Genomic DNA, 14,160 nt, shown 5'->3' on the forward strand with positions numbered 1-14,160 from the left:
AGAGTCCATGCTTGCCTTGCTCCCCACCCGGGTGCAGATGGGCAGCGGAGGTGGGAGTGGGGTGGACACAGGCGTGCTCCAGACTGCTGTGGGAGTGGAGCTTGTTGTGCACAGGTGGGGTGCGCACAGGAGGGGGCCTGGGCATGTGTGGGAAGGAGGGCACAGATGAACTGACCCAGGTGCATGCTGAGCACCAGCACTGCTCAAACTTGAGCAGGGAGTCAGGATCACCTGGAGGGCTTGTTCAACCCCAGCTTGTTTCTGGTTTAGGAGGTGCACGTGGGGCTCGCGAATAGCATTTTAACAGTTTCCCAGGGGGTGCTGATGTTCCTCAGGTTGGTGCAGGGCAGGATGGGCAGGTGATTAGGAAGAACAGAAACTGGTATTTTAGAAGTGAAGAAAGAGGTGGGCAGAGTGAGACTAGAAAAGAGAGTGACTTAGAAGCAGGGGAGGCGGTTATAGCTCCAGGTAGATTTTCATTTGAATGAGCGTAGGACTGAGTACAGTTTAGGCCAGTAGAGAAAGAAGTGGGGGAGGCAGAACATGGCAAAGGCAGTGCCTACGGCTGTTTTCATTTCTCTTTGCTCATGAGGGTCCTGCTTCCTGTGTTGACCTCCCTGATGGGGGCCATCTGGTGTGAGCAGCCTGGCAAATGTCTGGGTATGCTCGCCTTGGGGTGTGGTGAGGAATTAAGTGCACACCCACGGGGCGGCTGTGGCAGTGCTCCAGGAAGCCCCTGTGGCCCCTCCAGGCTGCATCCTGTGCTGGACGGTGTTCTGCAGAGGTGGCCAAGACAGGGGGCCCTTCCCCCCCAAGGTCCCATAGATGCTGGAGGTTCCTCTGTGTTCATACATTTTCTGATTATAAATCACTGATCCATATAAGGTGGCTGCTGGGGCTGGAAGCCCCTGGGAAGGGGTCCCTGAGAACTTGCAGGGGTGAGTGGGGCTGAAATCTGCCCCAGAAGGGTTTCCTCTCTTCCCTCAGGCTTATAATTGGTCACTCCTTATTGCTTTGCTATGAGCTAGAGGGCTGGATGTGGTGTTAGGATGGGACATAGGGTGTGGTTCACACCAAACTAGGAGCTCCCAACTTGAGTAAAACCTCTTTGGAGCAGGACAAGAAACATTCAGCTGTAAGCTACTGGAGGGACAGAGGAGTGGGCAATAGGCTCCAAGACAGATGGTTCCACTCTGAGGGATGCAGTCTCCTGAGGCTGGGCACAGAGGGGTGACTTGGAACCATTACTGAGTGACCCATGTATTACGGGTTGGATCATGTCCCTGCCAAATGACATGCTAGGTTCCTCACCCTCAGTGCCTCAGAATGTCTTTATTTGGAAATAGAGTCTTTACAGAGGTAATTAGGTTAAAATGAGGTCAATCGGGTGGCCCTAATCCAGTGTCACTGGTGTCCTTGTAGAAATGGGAAATTTGAAAACAGAGACAGAAACATATGCAGAGAAGGACAGACTCAAAGGCACAGGGAGCGGACAGCACCTACAAGCCAGGGAATGGCTACGTGAGGCTACCAGAGGCGGGGAGACAGGCCTGGGACAGATTCTCCCTGCAAATTTCAGGCGAACCAGTCCTGCCAACACCTTGATTTTTGGCCTCCCAGCCTCTGGAACTGGGAAAGGGCTTCTGTTGTTTAAGCCTCCCAATTTGTGGTCGTTTGTTCTGGCAGCTCCAGGAAACCAAGGCACCATGACTCATGGCAGGAGTCAAGTGGTCTTAGCAAGATGGGAGCATTTGCCATAGGCAAATCACTGCTGAGGGCCTGCGCGGTGGACCACTTTGGGAGGTGACAGAGGTGACTTCAGGAGAGGGCAGTGTAGTCTGAAGCCTGAAGCCCAGCAGCTGACACTCCAGTGGCCAGTGAGCAACCCTGCTTTCCCCAGGAATGAGGCTGTTGCCAGAGGACACACAGGCTGTCAGGTGGGCAGCAGGGTCCTTCTCTCTGGAGACGCCCTGGACCACAGTGCTCTTCCTGTCACCTGGGCCTAACAAAGCTGGCAGTTTGCGCAGCATGCTCCCGCTGTTCGCAGGGGCTTCAAGCCTCCTTTCTCAGGGGTGAGGAGCAGGAAGGGCAAACAGGGACACATCTTTGGCTGCAAGAACTCCAAGTTCATGGGAGCCAGGCAGGCATCCCCACCGAGCACTCAGGGACTGCAAAAACCATTTTCTTAATCAATAGCATTTTATTGTCAGTTATAAATATTTTCCATTTGTCCCCTATTTACAGTTGCAAAATAGTTTATGATATTATACCCTTAACCCACCATTCAGCATCTTTCTATAAACTCCATGAAAATTGAATAGGAAATGAAAAGCTCTTTTGGGGGGATCCACTAACCTGGTTCCCCCAGACTCCAAATCACCCCACCCAGACAGCAGGTGACATTGCCACAGGTGCTACACAGTAGCAAGGGGGCAGGTGGGGGGGGCTCCGGGGGTCAGGAAGCCAGGCTCCTCAGCACGTTGGTGATGCTCCAGTGCTGGCCTGAGCACTTCTGCAGAACCAGCTGGAAGCCGAACTCTGAGTCGTTGTTCTCCTGCAGCTCCAGGCAGCGCTTGGACTTGCGGTTCTGGATGGGGCCTCCCTAGGAGCCAGGGCGCAAGGGGTCAGAGGGGCGGTCTGGGGAGCCTTGGGCCCAGCAGCTGGTGGGGGCTGCAATTGTCTGTGTGTCCAGGTGCCTGGGATCCCGAGAAGCTTGGGAGGTCTGAGGGCCTCAGGCTCCCTGTCTCTGGTAGGTCGGTCTCCTCCCTAAGACCAAACTTGTGCCTCTTCTCATCACAGGGCCCTGGTTCTCAGCTAGGACAGCGACACCCCACCTCAACCTCCGTCCTCCTGTTGGGGTGTGTATGCTGGTTTGTTCCAACAGCTCCTACCCCCACGGCTGGGCCTTGTTCCCCATAACCATGGGCTGGGGCCCTGCTCTGAAAGCCTAGTTTCTTGGGACCACCCCATGGCCGGCCCGGATTTCAACATTACCAATGGCCCAGGACCTCCTCCTTTTGGGGCCCATGTCCCCAGCTGGACCTCTGGCCTTATCCCAAGTCAGGCTCCTGGTTAACATCTATTAGGCAACTGGTCTCCCTCAGCCCTGGACATGCATGGTTCCCCCCATGCTATTGATGTTCCAGAATGTTCTGTAGCCATGCATATTTAGTTTATGTTTCAAAGCCTCTTCAAAGAAGGGCTATTCTCCCCACAGCAGCAAAGAAGAACTCCCCACTTTTTGCTGTTAGAGCCTTGCAGGTCGTGAACACTCTGGGGCTGATGGCTGTGAGCCTGGGCATCAGCCTGGACTGTCTGAGCATCTCTGAGTTACAGCAAAGATGGGCTCAACTGGGCTTTGGCCTCCCGAGGAAACAGAATTGCTTTGTGTAGGTAGAGATCCTAATAAGTGGGCTCTGTATAGCTTAATGGCACTTGAGTAGATGGTCAAACTCACCTTGTCCCCAGAACAATTCCTCCTGTGTTCCCGTCTCAGCAATCAGCAGGCATTTGTGCAGAAAACCCAGGCATTTTCACTGATACCTCAGCCTTGACCCCAGCATCTGATTAGGCACCAAGTCCTGCCAATTCCACCTCCCTCATGCCTTGTGGTTGTCCCTCACCCTATCCCATCACACCTGCCCTGGTTTGGGCCACCATCTTCTGTCACCTAGACAACTGGGTCAGCCTCCTAACTGGTCCCCCTTCTCACCTCTAGTGGAAGGAAAGAGTGATCTTTCTAAAATGCACATCAGGCCTGGGGATCAGAGCCCAGGCTCCTCAGTGCATCTTTCTGTATGTATGTCTATTGTTCTTCAATTAAAACAAATTTAAAGATTCCAGCTCCTTCAGAAAGGACTTTGAATGGTAGGTGAAGGAGATGGGAAGCGAGAAGTGGGACAGCCAAGGAGGTCAGGATATACATCAGGAAGGGGAATGGAATTCCCGACTTCCAGTGTGTGGGAGATGGCCCAGCGGGCTGCAAACCTCTTCAGAAGCACACAAGGGAATAAAGCAGGCCTTTCCCCCTGCACCCCAACCCCAGCACCTCCCTTGAGGAGTGCAGTGGCTCCTGTGTCTAAGAACAGAGAGAAAGAGTGTAGGGGAACCAAACAGGGAGCTCATCTGGGGTCCACAGGCTCAGCTAGGGGACACCAGCCAGCTCAGGCCCTGACAGGCCAAAGAGACCTTGGACAGGGCTCAGAAAGGACCCTGGAGTCCTTCAGTCCAAAGAGACTTTGAAGGCCAGCCCTTTCTATGAGTCATCCCAGGGCCTTCAGCTCTGCTCAGCCCTCTAACAGGCACTTTCTTTCCCAAGCCGCTCTGCCTTCTGAGCATTCTCCTCCCCCTGAACTAAACGCCTCCGCCTGGGGGCATCCAGCAAGGGGACCCAGCCATTCATCTCAGGTTCCCACACTTGGGACTGCTCCTCCACCTCTTCCCTTCAGGTAGGGGAAGGAGAGGCCCAGGTCCCCCTGTTCTATGCTTTTCCCAGTTAAGCATAGTGAAGGAATCAGCATTTCTGGTGGCCACACCACACTCCTGAACGCCAGTGGGATGACTGTGGACAGCCTCGAGCTGTCCTCTCAGAGACTGTGGTGCCCATCTTGCCTCTGAAAGGCTGGACTTTGGGATCCAGAGGCATCCCCTGTGACATTTGCTCCAAGCAAGGCCAGCCCACTACTCTGCCAGGCCCAGGTTTCTCTGGCTTCTGTTTCCATGCCTGAGCACATCTGCCGCCCACGCACCCAGGCTGGGCCATGTGATTGATACTTCTCGGTGGGTGTGGGGACAGCCTGCCCAGACCCTCCAACCTCCCTGCCAGCTGGCTGCATGCTCTATCCCATGCTGTGGGGAGCAGAGCTCAGGCAGGGTGGAAATGGAACCAGCCCAGTTGTCTAATCTACAAGGTCTGTGGCATTTGGGGATGTGGGATGGAAAAGAGGAGAGTGCTGAACTCTGATGCTTCTTTCCTGGTTGTCAGCTGTGAGGCTGTGGACAAGCCACTCCACCCTCCAGTTTCACTGTGTCTAGGGCCAGATAATTTCTGTCCTGATTACTGGGGGATGAACAGAAGGACTGATGGGTAACCTCTTTATCAGCCATAAGCCAACAAATGGATGCGAGGCTGTTCACAGTATTGGCATGAGGGCTCCAGGAAAAGTGCATGACAGGCAGAAACGAGGCCAGACTAAGTGCCTTCACTCTGCTGGAGAATCTGATGGCTCAGCGTATCCTCTGGGCGGGCCAGGCCTGGCCTTTCTAACAGCAAGGCTGCTTCAGCGACCCCTGGACCATGGAAGCTTGGGGAACTTGTCCAAAACAGAGGAGGCCACAGCCACAGCCCCCTCCCTTTCTGCTACCACTCAGGCACATTACAAGCCTTCTGCGGTGGCACCTTGCCAAGATCTGAGAGAGGGAGGTGGGGGCAGAGGTCTCTGGGAAGTAAAGTGCTCCTTCAGTCTCAGACGTGACATTTTCCAGGCCCTCGTATGGCCTAACCATGCCCTCAGCACCCTAGAGACAGGAAGTGTGGTGACCCTAGGGCAGGAACAGCCAGTGTGGCTTCGGGAGGAATGGGGAAGAAATGCAGCCAGGCCAAGAGCAGAGATACGGCAGGGACACAACCTCAGCAAGAGTATCTGGGCCGGTCAGGGAGGGAGGGGCAGGAGGCCGAGGGGACTCCCTCACTGGAGGCTCCGAGGGAGGACTCTTCCGGAACCGAGCAGTAAGGCTTCCTTGGAGGCCTTGCTGAGCAGAGCCCCGGTATGTGTCTTGGGAGCATATCTGGGGCACGGAGAGAGGAGCCAGGCCACCCGTTGGTGGCAGAGCCAGCGCTGACCGCTGGCCCAGTCTCCCTCCTGCCTTCCTTTTCAGAATTCAGCCCTGCTCACTGAACAAACTCTGGCCTCTCGGTCCACTCTGTGCAAATTCCACTCACCACGATGCAAAGGAGCTTTCCTTTACCCCATCCAATCCCCTCCCGGTGAGCTTAGCACCCTTGGGAGCTGCCTTACTATCTGCACTGCTACCTGCAGGCTGTTGTGGGTACTATCTGTGCATTGCCCTAAACCTGAGATTAAATAACAGTTAACACTATTTGCCATCATTGTAGCATGATGTCAAGTGCCTTCCATGCCCAGTCTCACGTCTTCCTCACGGTACCCTGAGAGGTGGAGGTGATCATTATTCTCACTATCGTGAATCAGAGATTTGAGGCTCAGAGAGGTTGGGAGATTTGCCCAGGGTAACATAACCATAGTAAGGGGTAGAGCCAGGCTGGGAGCCCTGGCATCTGCTATTCCTTAAGAGGGTAAGTGGCCAGGCCCAGCCTACCATTTACCCCACCTCATACCTGAGTAGACTGAGAGCTGCTGGTGCCCAGGGCCTGTGGTAGAGGAAGATCCCCTTGATGAGCTTCAGGGGCTCTCGGGAGCCAGTTTGGTCTAATTCTTTGAGGGTTCTTTGTAGAGACACGATTCATCCACCTATCCACCTGTCTGTCAAATATTTAATGAGCACCTGCTGTGTGCCCAGAACAGTTCTAGGCCACTGAGGCACATCAGCGACTAAATAGGAAAATATCTTTGTCTTTGTGCAGACTATACTCTAGGAGGGGCAGCACACAGTAAATCATATAGTGTGTTAGAAGGTGCTAAGGCTATGCACAAAGATGAAGAGCAGTGCTGTGGACTGAACATGTCCCCTTAATTCTTAGGTTGGAGCCCTAATACCCAGTGTGATGATATTTGGAGGTGGGCTTTGGGGAGGCAGTTAGGTCATGAGGGGACAAGTGCTCTTATAAGATGAGAGACAAGAGAGATGAGCTCTCTCTCTCTGTTACAGGACACAGAGAGAAGGTGGCCATATGCAAACTAGGAAAAGGGCTCTCACCCAACAGTGAATCTGTAAGCACCTTGATTTTGGACACCCCCAGTGCCAGAACTATGAGAGAGCAAAGTTTGCTGTTTGAGCCAATCAGTCTATGGTCTTTTTGTTATAGAGTCTGAGTGGACTAAGACAAGCAGGAGAAGATGTTTGGAATTGGCGCTGAGCAGGAGGTGGGCTGCAGTGATAAGAGGTGGTCAGGGAGGTGCTCGTGAGAAGGTGAGAGCTGAGCAGAGACGTGAAGGAGGGCAGGAGGGGGCCCAGGAGATATCTGGGGAGAGTCCCATGTGTCAGCAAAGCTTTCACCAGCAGCAGCCTGGTGTGTTCAGAGAATAGCAAGGAGGCCTATGTGCAGAACAGACTTGGGGTTGGGGTAGGAGATGGGGCCTAAGAGGTGAGGGAGGGGCATGCTGTGTCGGGAAGCAGCCACTGAACAGGTTTTGACTTTTAATCTGGTGGTGGGGCCAGCCATCGTAGGGGTGCCAGGTGGTAAAGGAAGGAAGGGAGGGAAGGAGAGATACCTGTTAGCAGGCTGTTGTCCTCACACCCAGGGCCCTGCCTGCAATCTCTGGGCCAGGCCTGGGGTTCTGGGGGGCCAGGGCTGGAGGCAGAGCCCCCAGCTGGCCCTGCCCTCTGTGGAGGGCTCAGTCTCTTGGTTTACCAGTCCAGTCATCTAAATTATTTGTGTAATACTTACAACTCCAGGATCTGGAAACACACAATACTTTTAATTAAAGAATTTAAATAAGGGCAATTAAACCTGGCAGGGGAGATGCTGCAGCACACAGAGAGCTTAATTAGAATGGAAACCAAATTAAATATGGAAACAGCATTTAAAAACAAAATAAAAAATTGAATGTATAGAATTAAGAAGACTACTAATAATTCTTGGAGCTGGGTTCCTGCTCCCATCCTAGTTCCTTCTCATTTGGGGCCTCTCTAGAGTGCTTACTAGGAGGCATGAGGGGTAGAATGAGTGGAAGCCAAGAATACAGGATTCTACTCCCGGCCTTGCAGCGGGCTCGCCCTGGCCATGACCCTGGGTAAGAGGCTGAGCCTCCCTGGGCTTCTTCGGTCTTCTCGTTTATAAAAGGCACAGAGCGCTGTGGGGCACTCGGACCCTGTCTCAACATGGAGCACAGTGGGGCATGTGGCGCCCTGGTCTGTGAGCCCCTGGGACTGCGACACTAAGGAGCTGACCTCAGATTGCACAGCCACGTACTTCTTCTCTGCCTCAGTTTCCCCAAGTGGCAGAGGTGGAGCAGCTAGCATCTGACTAATTAGCCCAGTTCCTTCTAGGGATATGGGCTAGGTAAACAGATTAGATGGAGTCCCTGAGGGCTTGTTATACCACAGGCCACTGGGCCTCCCACCATTTGATCCAGTGTCTGCACTGGGCCCCAAAATATGCCTTTTAAGTTTCTAGCTGCTATTGCTAGTGGCAGTGCTGGTCTGGGTCCACGCTTTGGGGACCACAGACAAGCTGTCACCCTCTCTCAGGAAAGGGCTAGGCCTGCTTGTCACTTGTATTCACCACTCTGAGGGGAGCATCTGCGCTGAGCTCAGACTGGTCTCACATTTGCAAGCAAGATGCTCACGAGGAGGCTGTCTATGGACCGAGTCTTACACTGTGTAGACTTCTCTGCTTATTTCAGACCTCCCATACTACTTTCCTGTCTAATTAGTTTTCCACAGCAAGTGGCCTGGTGGGCCTTTGGCTTTAAGCACAGTGGCATTGGGAGTTTCCAGGTTAAGTAGTTAATGATTACTAATCAAATACTTCAAAGCATGGGTGGGATGTTTTGCTCTGGTTAAAGAAACCCTGGGATTAAGTCTTTTGTAGAGGAAAGTGGTCTTTCTGTATTATGAATATTCAACACTTGATTTATAATAAGCACTTTGGCATTTATTTCTTTTTTAAAGAAGACTCATCAGTGCCTGAGAGCGATTAGGCCTGGGATTTGCTGTGAAGGTTCATTGGACTGCAGTTGGAGTAACAATGTCAAGTACAAAAGGAAGGGTGAAGAGGGGTTATGGAGACAGCAGGATGGCTGGAGCAAGTTTGCTGAGCAGGCAGGAATCCAGCCAGTTCACACACACCTGGGCCTGGCTTGGCGGGGAGACCCAGCCCCAGACTCCCATTACAACTGGTTTTCTGGAGTCAGGACAAAGGTATATGCTATGGTTGTTTGAAGCATGGACCCAGAATTCCCAGATCTGACCTTGGACAAATGAGCTCTCTCTTTATGCCTCGGTTTCCACATCTACAGAATTGGGGATAATTAAAGTACCTGAGAGTACAAGGTGGGGATTAAGTAATATTTGTAAAGCTGTTACAATACTCGCTAGCACATAGTAAGTACCATTTAAATGTCTGATAAGTAGATTTTAAAATCTCCCCCAGGTCTAAGCTGTAGGGACCTGAGCCGCCATCCCAGGTCCCGGCTCCTGATCTCTGTGGGGGTGAGCAGGGCGAACAGGGAAGTGCTGACTGCCGTAAACTAAAAACAGCAGAAAACATTCAGGGCTACACAAAGCTTTGTCAGTACCTCAAAACTGGACAGTTCCACACTTGCCCCTTCATAGGATGTGGAAATAAAAAAAGCTGTTTTATTTCAGACCCATGATGAAATACCCAATTTTAGTCTTTTCTTTTCAGTAGAAAAGGTTCTTGAAGGTGGACTTCTGACAGCGGTTAGGGACTGGAGTAGGAGAAAGTCAGAATCTTCCTCCTTGGGTGTGGGGAAATTATTTGGCAGAATTAGTGGTGCTCCCTGAGAAATGAGCTCTGCAAATTGGTTCTTTTTTGAGTGGGTTACTCATGATGCATCAAATTATCAAATTAGATCCCACAAATCAGAGCCAATTATCCCTGGACAGACAGGCTTGGCTCTGTGCTCAGCTCTCTTCCAGGCAGTGTCCTCATAATCTTGAAAATCTCCTCTCTTCTGGCAAAAATAGACATCTCTGTTGTTACCCTTGATGGTCCTCATTTGGAAAATGCATAAATGCTGTGCTGAGAATGAGCCAAACACAGGGGCTGAGGTGTAGGGACGGCCTGCTAATTGGAATGCTGATCTGGGTGCACTTGGAAGCCCAGATGGGCTTGGCCAACATTTCTACCAAAGAGCCCCCACAGCCAAGGAGAATGATGGCACACTCCAGAGTCAGGGGGCAGCAAGAAATACAGTCAGAATGTCACCCTGACATTTCACCAAAAAGCCTCCTGTCTTAAAAAATATTCATATAAATGTGTACTCTATTCCATATAATATGCATACTTTAGTAAAAATCATTTCCACTGCCTTCTCTGAAATCTGAGGTTGTAGGAAGAAATACACGTTTATCCTGTAACTTTGAGTGCCATCCTTCATGCACATCTGTGTATTGCAGTTGAGATGCACTACCACCTAAAGGTGTTCTCTGTAGGAACTGGAGATTTTCCAGCCAAGCAGAGCCCTTTGACTATTACATTGAAATGCCCTTGAAATACATGCCATTTTTTTTTTCAGCATGGATGCATGTGTGTGAATAGTCATCAGTGGTAGGATTTCTTTCCTCCTTGGGTCTCCTACAGATCTAGCTCAAGACCAGGCACTTGCAGGACATTTACAAAATTTTGTAAATCTTGTGCAAATTTTTTAAAAAGGACTCTTCCAGTCATTCAGCAGCACATTGGGTGTCTCCTCTGTCTCAGCTTTCCATCTAGTGCTGGAGATACTCAAAGTATAAGACACAGTCCTGTCCTCTAGTCTATAGGTTGATGAAAGAGAGGGGCATGGAGTGAAATAGTGGATAAACAGTTCCACAGAGTGGGATAGAGAGATGACCCTCATACAAAGAGGTCAGCTCATTTTCAGATTTGTAGGGCTTTTTAAGACAAGTCCAGTGGTACTTCTAGGTGGAACAAGCCCCTCTCAGGGTGCACTGCCTAATATAGCTTAGAATTACAGAATTTCAGGGTGGTCAAGCCCTTAAAATCATCCAGTCCAAGTCCGTTTAGAGCTGTAGAGCCTTAGGTAGCCTGCTGAGTGGTCCTCTGGGCCCACCTCTTCCCTGAACCACCAGTCTCATGTCTGGACAGCTCTGACTTTGAGAAAGTTATTCTACAATCTGTCCTTGACTCTCTCCCTGCTGGCCCTCCATTCGACACAGGTCAGGCCTGCTCTCCCTTGTGTAGGGCTGCTTTTCAGACATTAGAACATCGAGCTCAGGTGCTTCTGAGGTCCTTCTGGTCCAATGGTCCCAGTTCCTTCAACCATGCATTCAAATAGACAGACTTGAAGGAAGTAGGACTTCCAGTGACACACACATTGTAACAGTCTTCCTATTACATCTTCAATGATGTCTTGAAAGAGGACTCCAGCATTTGCTTAACCATTCAAAGTCATGGTGACGGGGAAGGTGGATGTCTCATTACCATTGAGGGACAGTCCATTATTTGCTTGACAAATGTCCTGCCACAAAGCTCCCCTCTGTAGTGACCTGATATCTGCTTCCTCCCTCTTCTTCTTTTGGTCCAGGGGTCACTGACTAAATGCCTCCTTTACTAACACTGCCTCACCAAATCCCAGAATCCCCCAAACTTCAGTATGCAGGGTACTCTTGGAAGATTGGGAGTCCTATACTTCATGCAGATGAATTTATAATCCCTGTAAGTAGTCAGTTTAGGAAATTCTTTGAATTTGGAGGGGTCACAAGCTAGAAAAACCATCTGAGGCAACAACTAGCACTTCTCGTGTTAATCAAGTTTCATCATGTGTTAAGGTGGGGAATGTTGGCTGTGTAGAGACAGGTGACTCACTTGAGAAGGATCACTGGCTGCCCACTGACTGTTCTTCAAACCCAGAGCTTGGGGTGGTCCTGGATTAATAATCACCTCTCACAACTACCTCCATTTAACTCATCACTACTTCCAGTAGACTGCTGAAATGCCCCTCAAGTCCTCTGCAACAGCCCCTGGCCCCATGCCACCTGTGGCAACCAAGTCTGCCCCACTCCCCCAGGGACGATGGAGCGGCCACCTGACCTGCTTCTCTGTTTCCTCTGATCCTCCCTGCAGTCTGCAGCCAGAGAGCTTCAGGCCCCATCACAGCAGTCCACTGCTCAAGAACCTCCCCTTGCTCCTCACTTTGCTCTTAAAGTGAAGTCCAAACTTCTCAGCATGGCTGTCAGTGACCACCATTATCTGCCCCAAACTGACTCTTACATCTCATCTCTCTCATGCCCCATTGAAAATTCTAAATTCTACCCCCACACACTGGATTTCTATTCCTTAAATGTTGTCTTCTTTTTCTTGACTTTGCCCAAGCTGAGCCTCTACATGGGATGTTTTTCTTTTAGGCCAGGGAACTGTCCTATAGCTTTGAAGATCCAGATCAAACATAACTTGAATGTGAAGCCATCCTTGAGTTCTGCAGACAGCCCATCTCCCTGGGGTCCCAGAACACTATACCCCCCTCATTTCTGCTATCATTCAGTTTTGTTGTGCTTTTATATGCCTATGAGCTGCTCCAGGGCAGAGACTGTGTCTGATTCATATCTGCATCCTTCCTGCCTAACCCCGTGCTCAATGAATGTTTGATGAATGACTACAGGAAAGAATGTTCATCATTGGAAAATTGCTCAGCAGAGCTCTGTACATCAGTATGGCCAAGAGATGTTTTCATCAAATGTGGTTCCTTAGTGTCAGTACTTAACACTGTCCTGATTCATCCTGAAGCACAGGAAATTAGGAAGAGCTTGCAGCAGTTGGAAGAAAGATTTTTTTTTAGTTAAACAGAAAATCAGGGTATGAGATTGAACATGAAGATATGCAAATACCAATCTTCTTTGTAGGAGAACCTGGGAGAATCGCACTAGATTATTTTGAAATTAATTCAGCCTGAATGTCAGTGGAATTTAATGCAGCCCTCAGGAGAGTAAATAATGCAGACTGTGAAGCCAGAAAGGAGATCTTAAATGCACCAGTAAAAGCTCCTTTCAGCCGACTTCTGTATAGAACATTTTAGTTGGTAGGGTCCCCACGTAATTTGCAAAGATTAAAACCTGTTGCAAGAAAATCAGCCTTAGCACATGACTTTAATCATTTAAGAGGCTCCCAGATTCCTCTTGCTTTGTCAACAGTCACTACTAACCAGTGAAGGCTTGGGGACAGATTCCAAGTCACTTGATAAATATTGATCATTTTGCATTAAATAAAAATTCCACATACATTAATTCTTAAATATTAAGTGAGAGGAGTTGCTCTGGGTTTGCAAGTTAGGGATTTAAAAATATTATTTCCAGTTTCCCTTGGTAGAAGAATCAAAGATGTGACTGTCAAAATGCTCTGGGAGATTTTTAGATATATGTTTACATGGCTGACAGCTGCCCAGTCCCAAGGACTCCACATGCCCACATGACCTGCTTTGGTGGTCCCTGTGCCCCTTCAAGCAGGGACTGTGTGGGGCTGTCTGTTCAAGGCCAGGCAAGAACATGAGGGAAAGAAGGAGCTGGATTTGAGGTGTCTTTGCCTTGAGGATGCCCATTTTAGGGGCATGTTCCTTTCTCTGCCTCAGTCAGGGATGGACAGATGAGGGCCTGCCAGACACACTTAGGCATCTGGATCTGGAGCTAGAGATGAGTGACGTCAGCCTGAGGCCTTGGGGCATGTGTGGAGGCTGTCTGTCTGAGAGAGGGTTGGAAAGGAGGTGGACGTGCCTGTGAGCAGGGGCTTGAGATGTCAAAGCAGCTGGGTTTGGAGTCAGGAGCCCGCTTGAACTGCAGCTCCACCACTCTCAGCCAGGTGATCCTGGCCAGGTGACTGAATCTTGTTTTGTCACTGTGAGATGGAGTTGCTCTGCTTACTAACACTGACCTGCCTGGGGCTGGACCCAGTGAGGCTGGGGATCTGCACACAGATGGAGCTCTGTTTCCTTGGTGATTCTGGAGCTCCTCAGAGGAGCGAGGCCTCTGAAGGGGCTTAGTTCAGTTCAAGAACACTCATATCCGGGGGACACAGACTTCCCCGGGTGGCAGGGGCCTGCCTGGACCATGACCTCCAGGGGCTGTTCCAGGGCCGCCTGGGTCCTCTCCCGGTGGGCTGCAGCAGCGGGCTCGTCCGCTAGAGGACTCCCCGCCACGCCTGTCAACCCGTCTGGCCCACACCACCAAATGCTGGGCTCCTCGGGTCAGCCTCAGACCCTGTCCTGAGATGAGATCTTGGTGACCAGGCAGGGCCACGAGGATCCCAGGGTCACAGAGGGAAGGAGGGAGGGAATGGCTAAATTT

The 14,160-nt window shown here is 50.7% G+C and overlaps 1 protein-coding gene across 2 annotated transcripts in view; it reads right to left on the reverse strand.

Annotated features, from left to right (window-relative positions):
- Nucleotides 1-2,180: 2,180 nt before the first annotated feature.
- GALNT18 (polypeptide N-acetylgalactosaminyltransferase 18) overlaps nucleotides 2,181-14,160 on the reverse strand; it is a 312,633-nt gene continuing 300,653 nt past the window's right edge. The window contains exon 11 of one of the 2 annotated variants that reach the window (XM_036918017.2): nucleotides 2,181-2,602. In XM_036918017.2, the coding sequence (XP_036773912.1) occupies nucleotides 2,456-2,602 (147 nt within the window). In that variant the 3' untranslated portion in view covers nucleotides 2,181-2,455. Of the gene's footprint in view, nucleotides 2,661-14,160 lie in introns of both variants that reach the window. The other variant, XM_036918018.2, reaches the window with a different exon arrangement.

The sequence above is a fragment of the Manis pentadactyla genome, chromosome 9, assembly GCF_030020395.1.
Source record: "Manis pentadactyla isolate mManPen7 chromosome 9, mManPen7.hap1, whole genome shotgun sequence".
Classification (NCBI taxonomy): Eukaryota; Metazoa; Chordata; class Mammalia; order Pholidota; family Manidae; genus Manis; species Manis pentadactyla.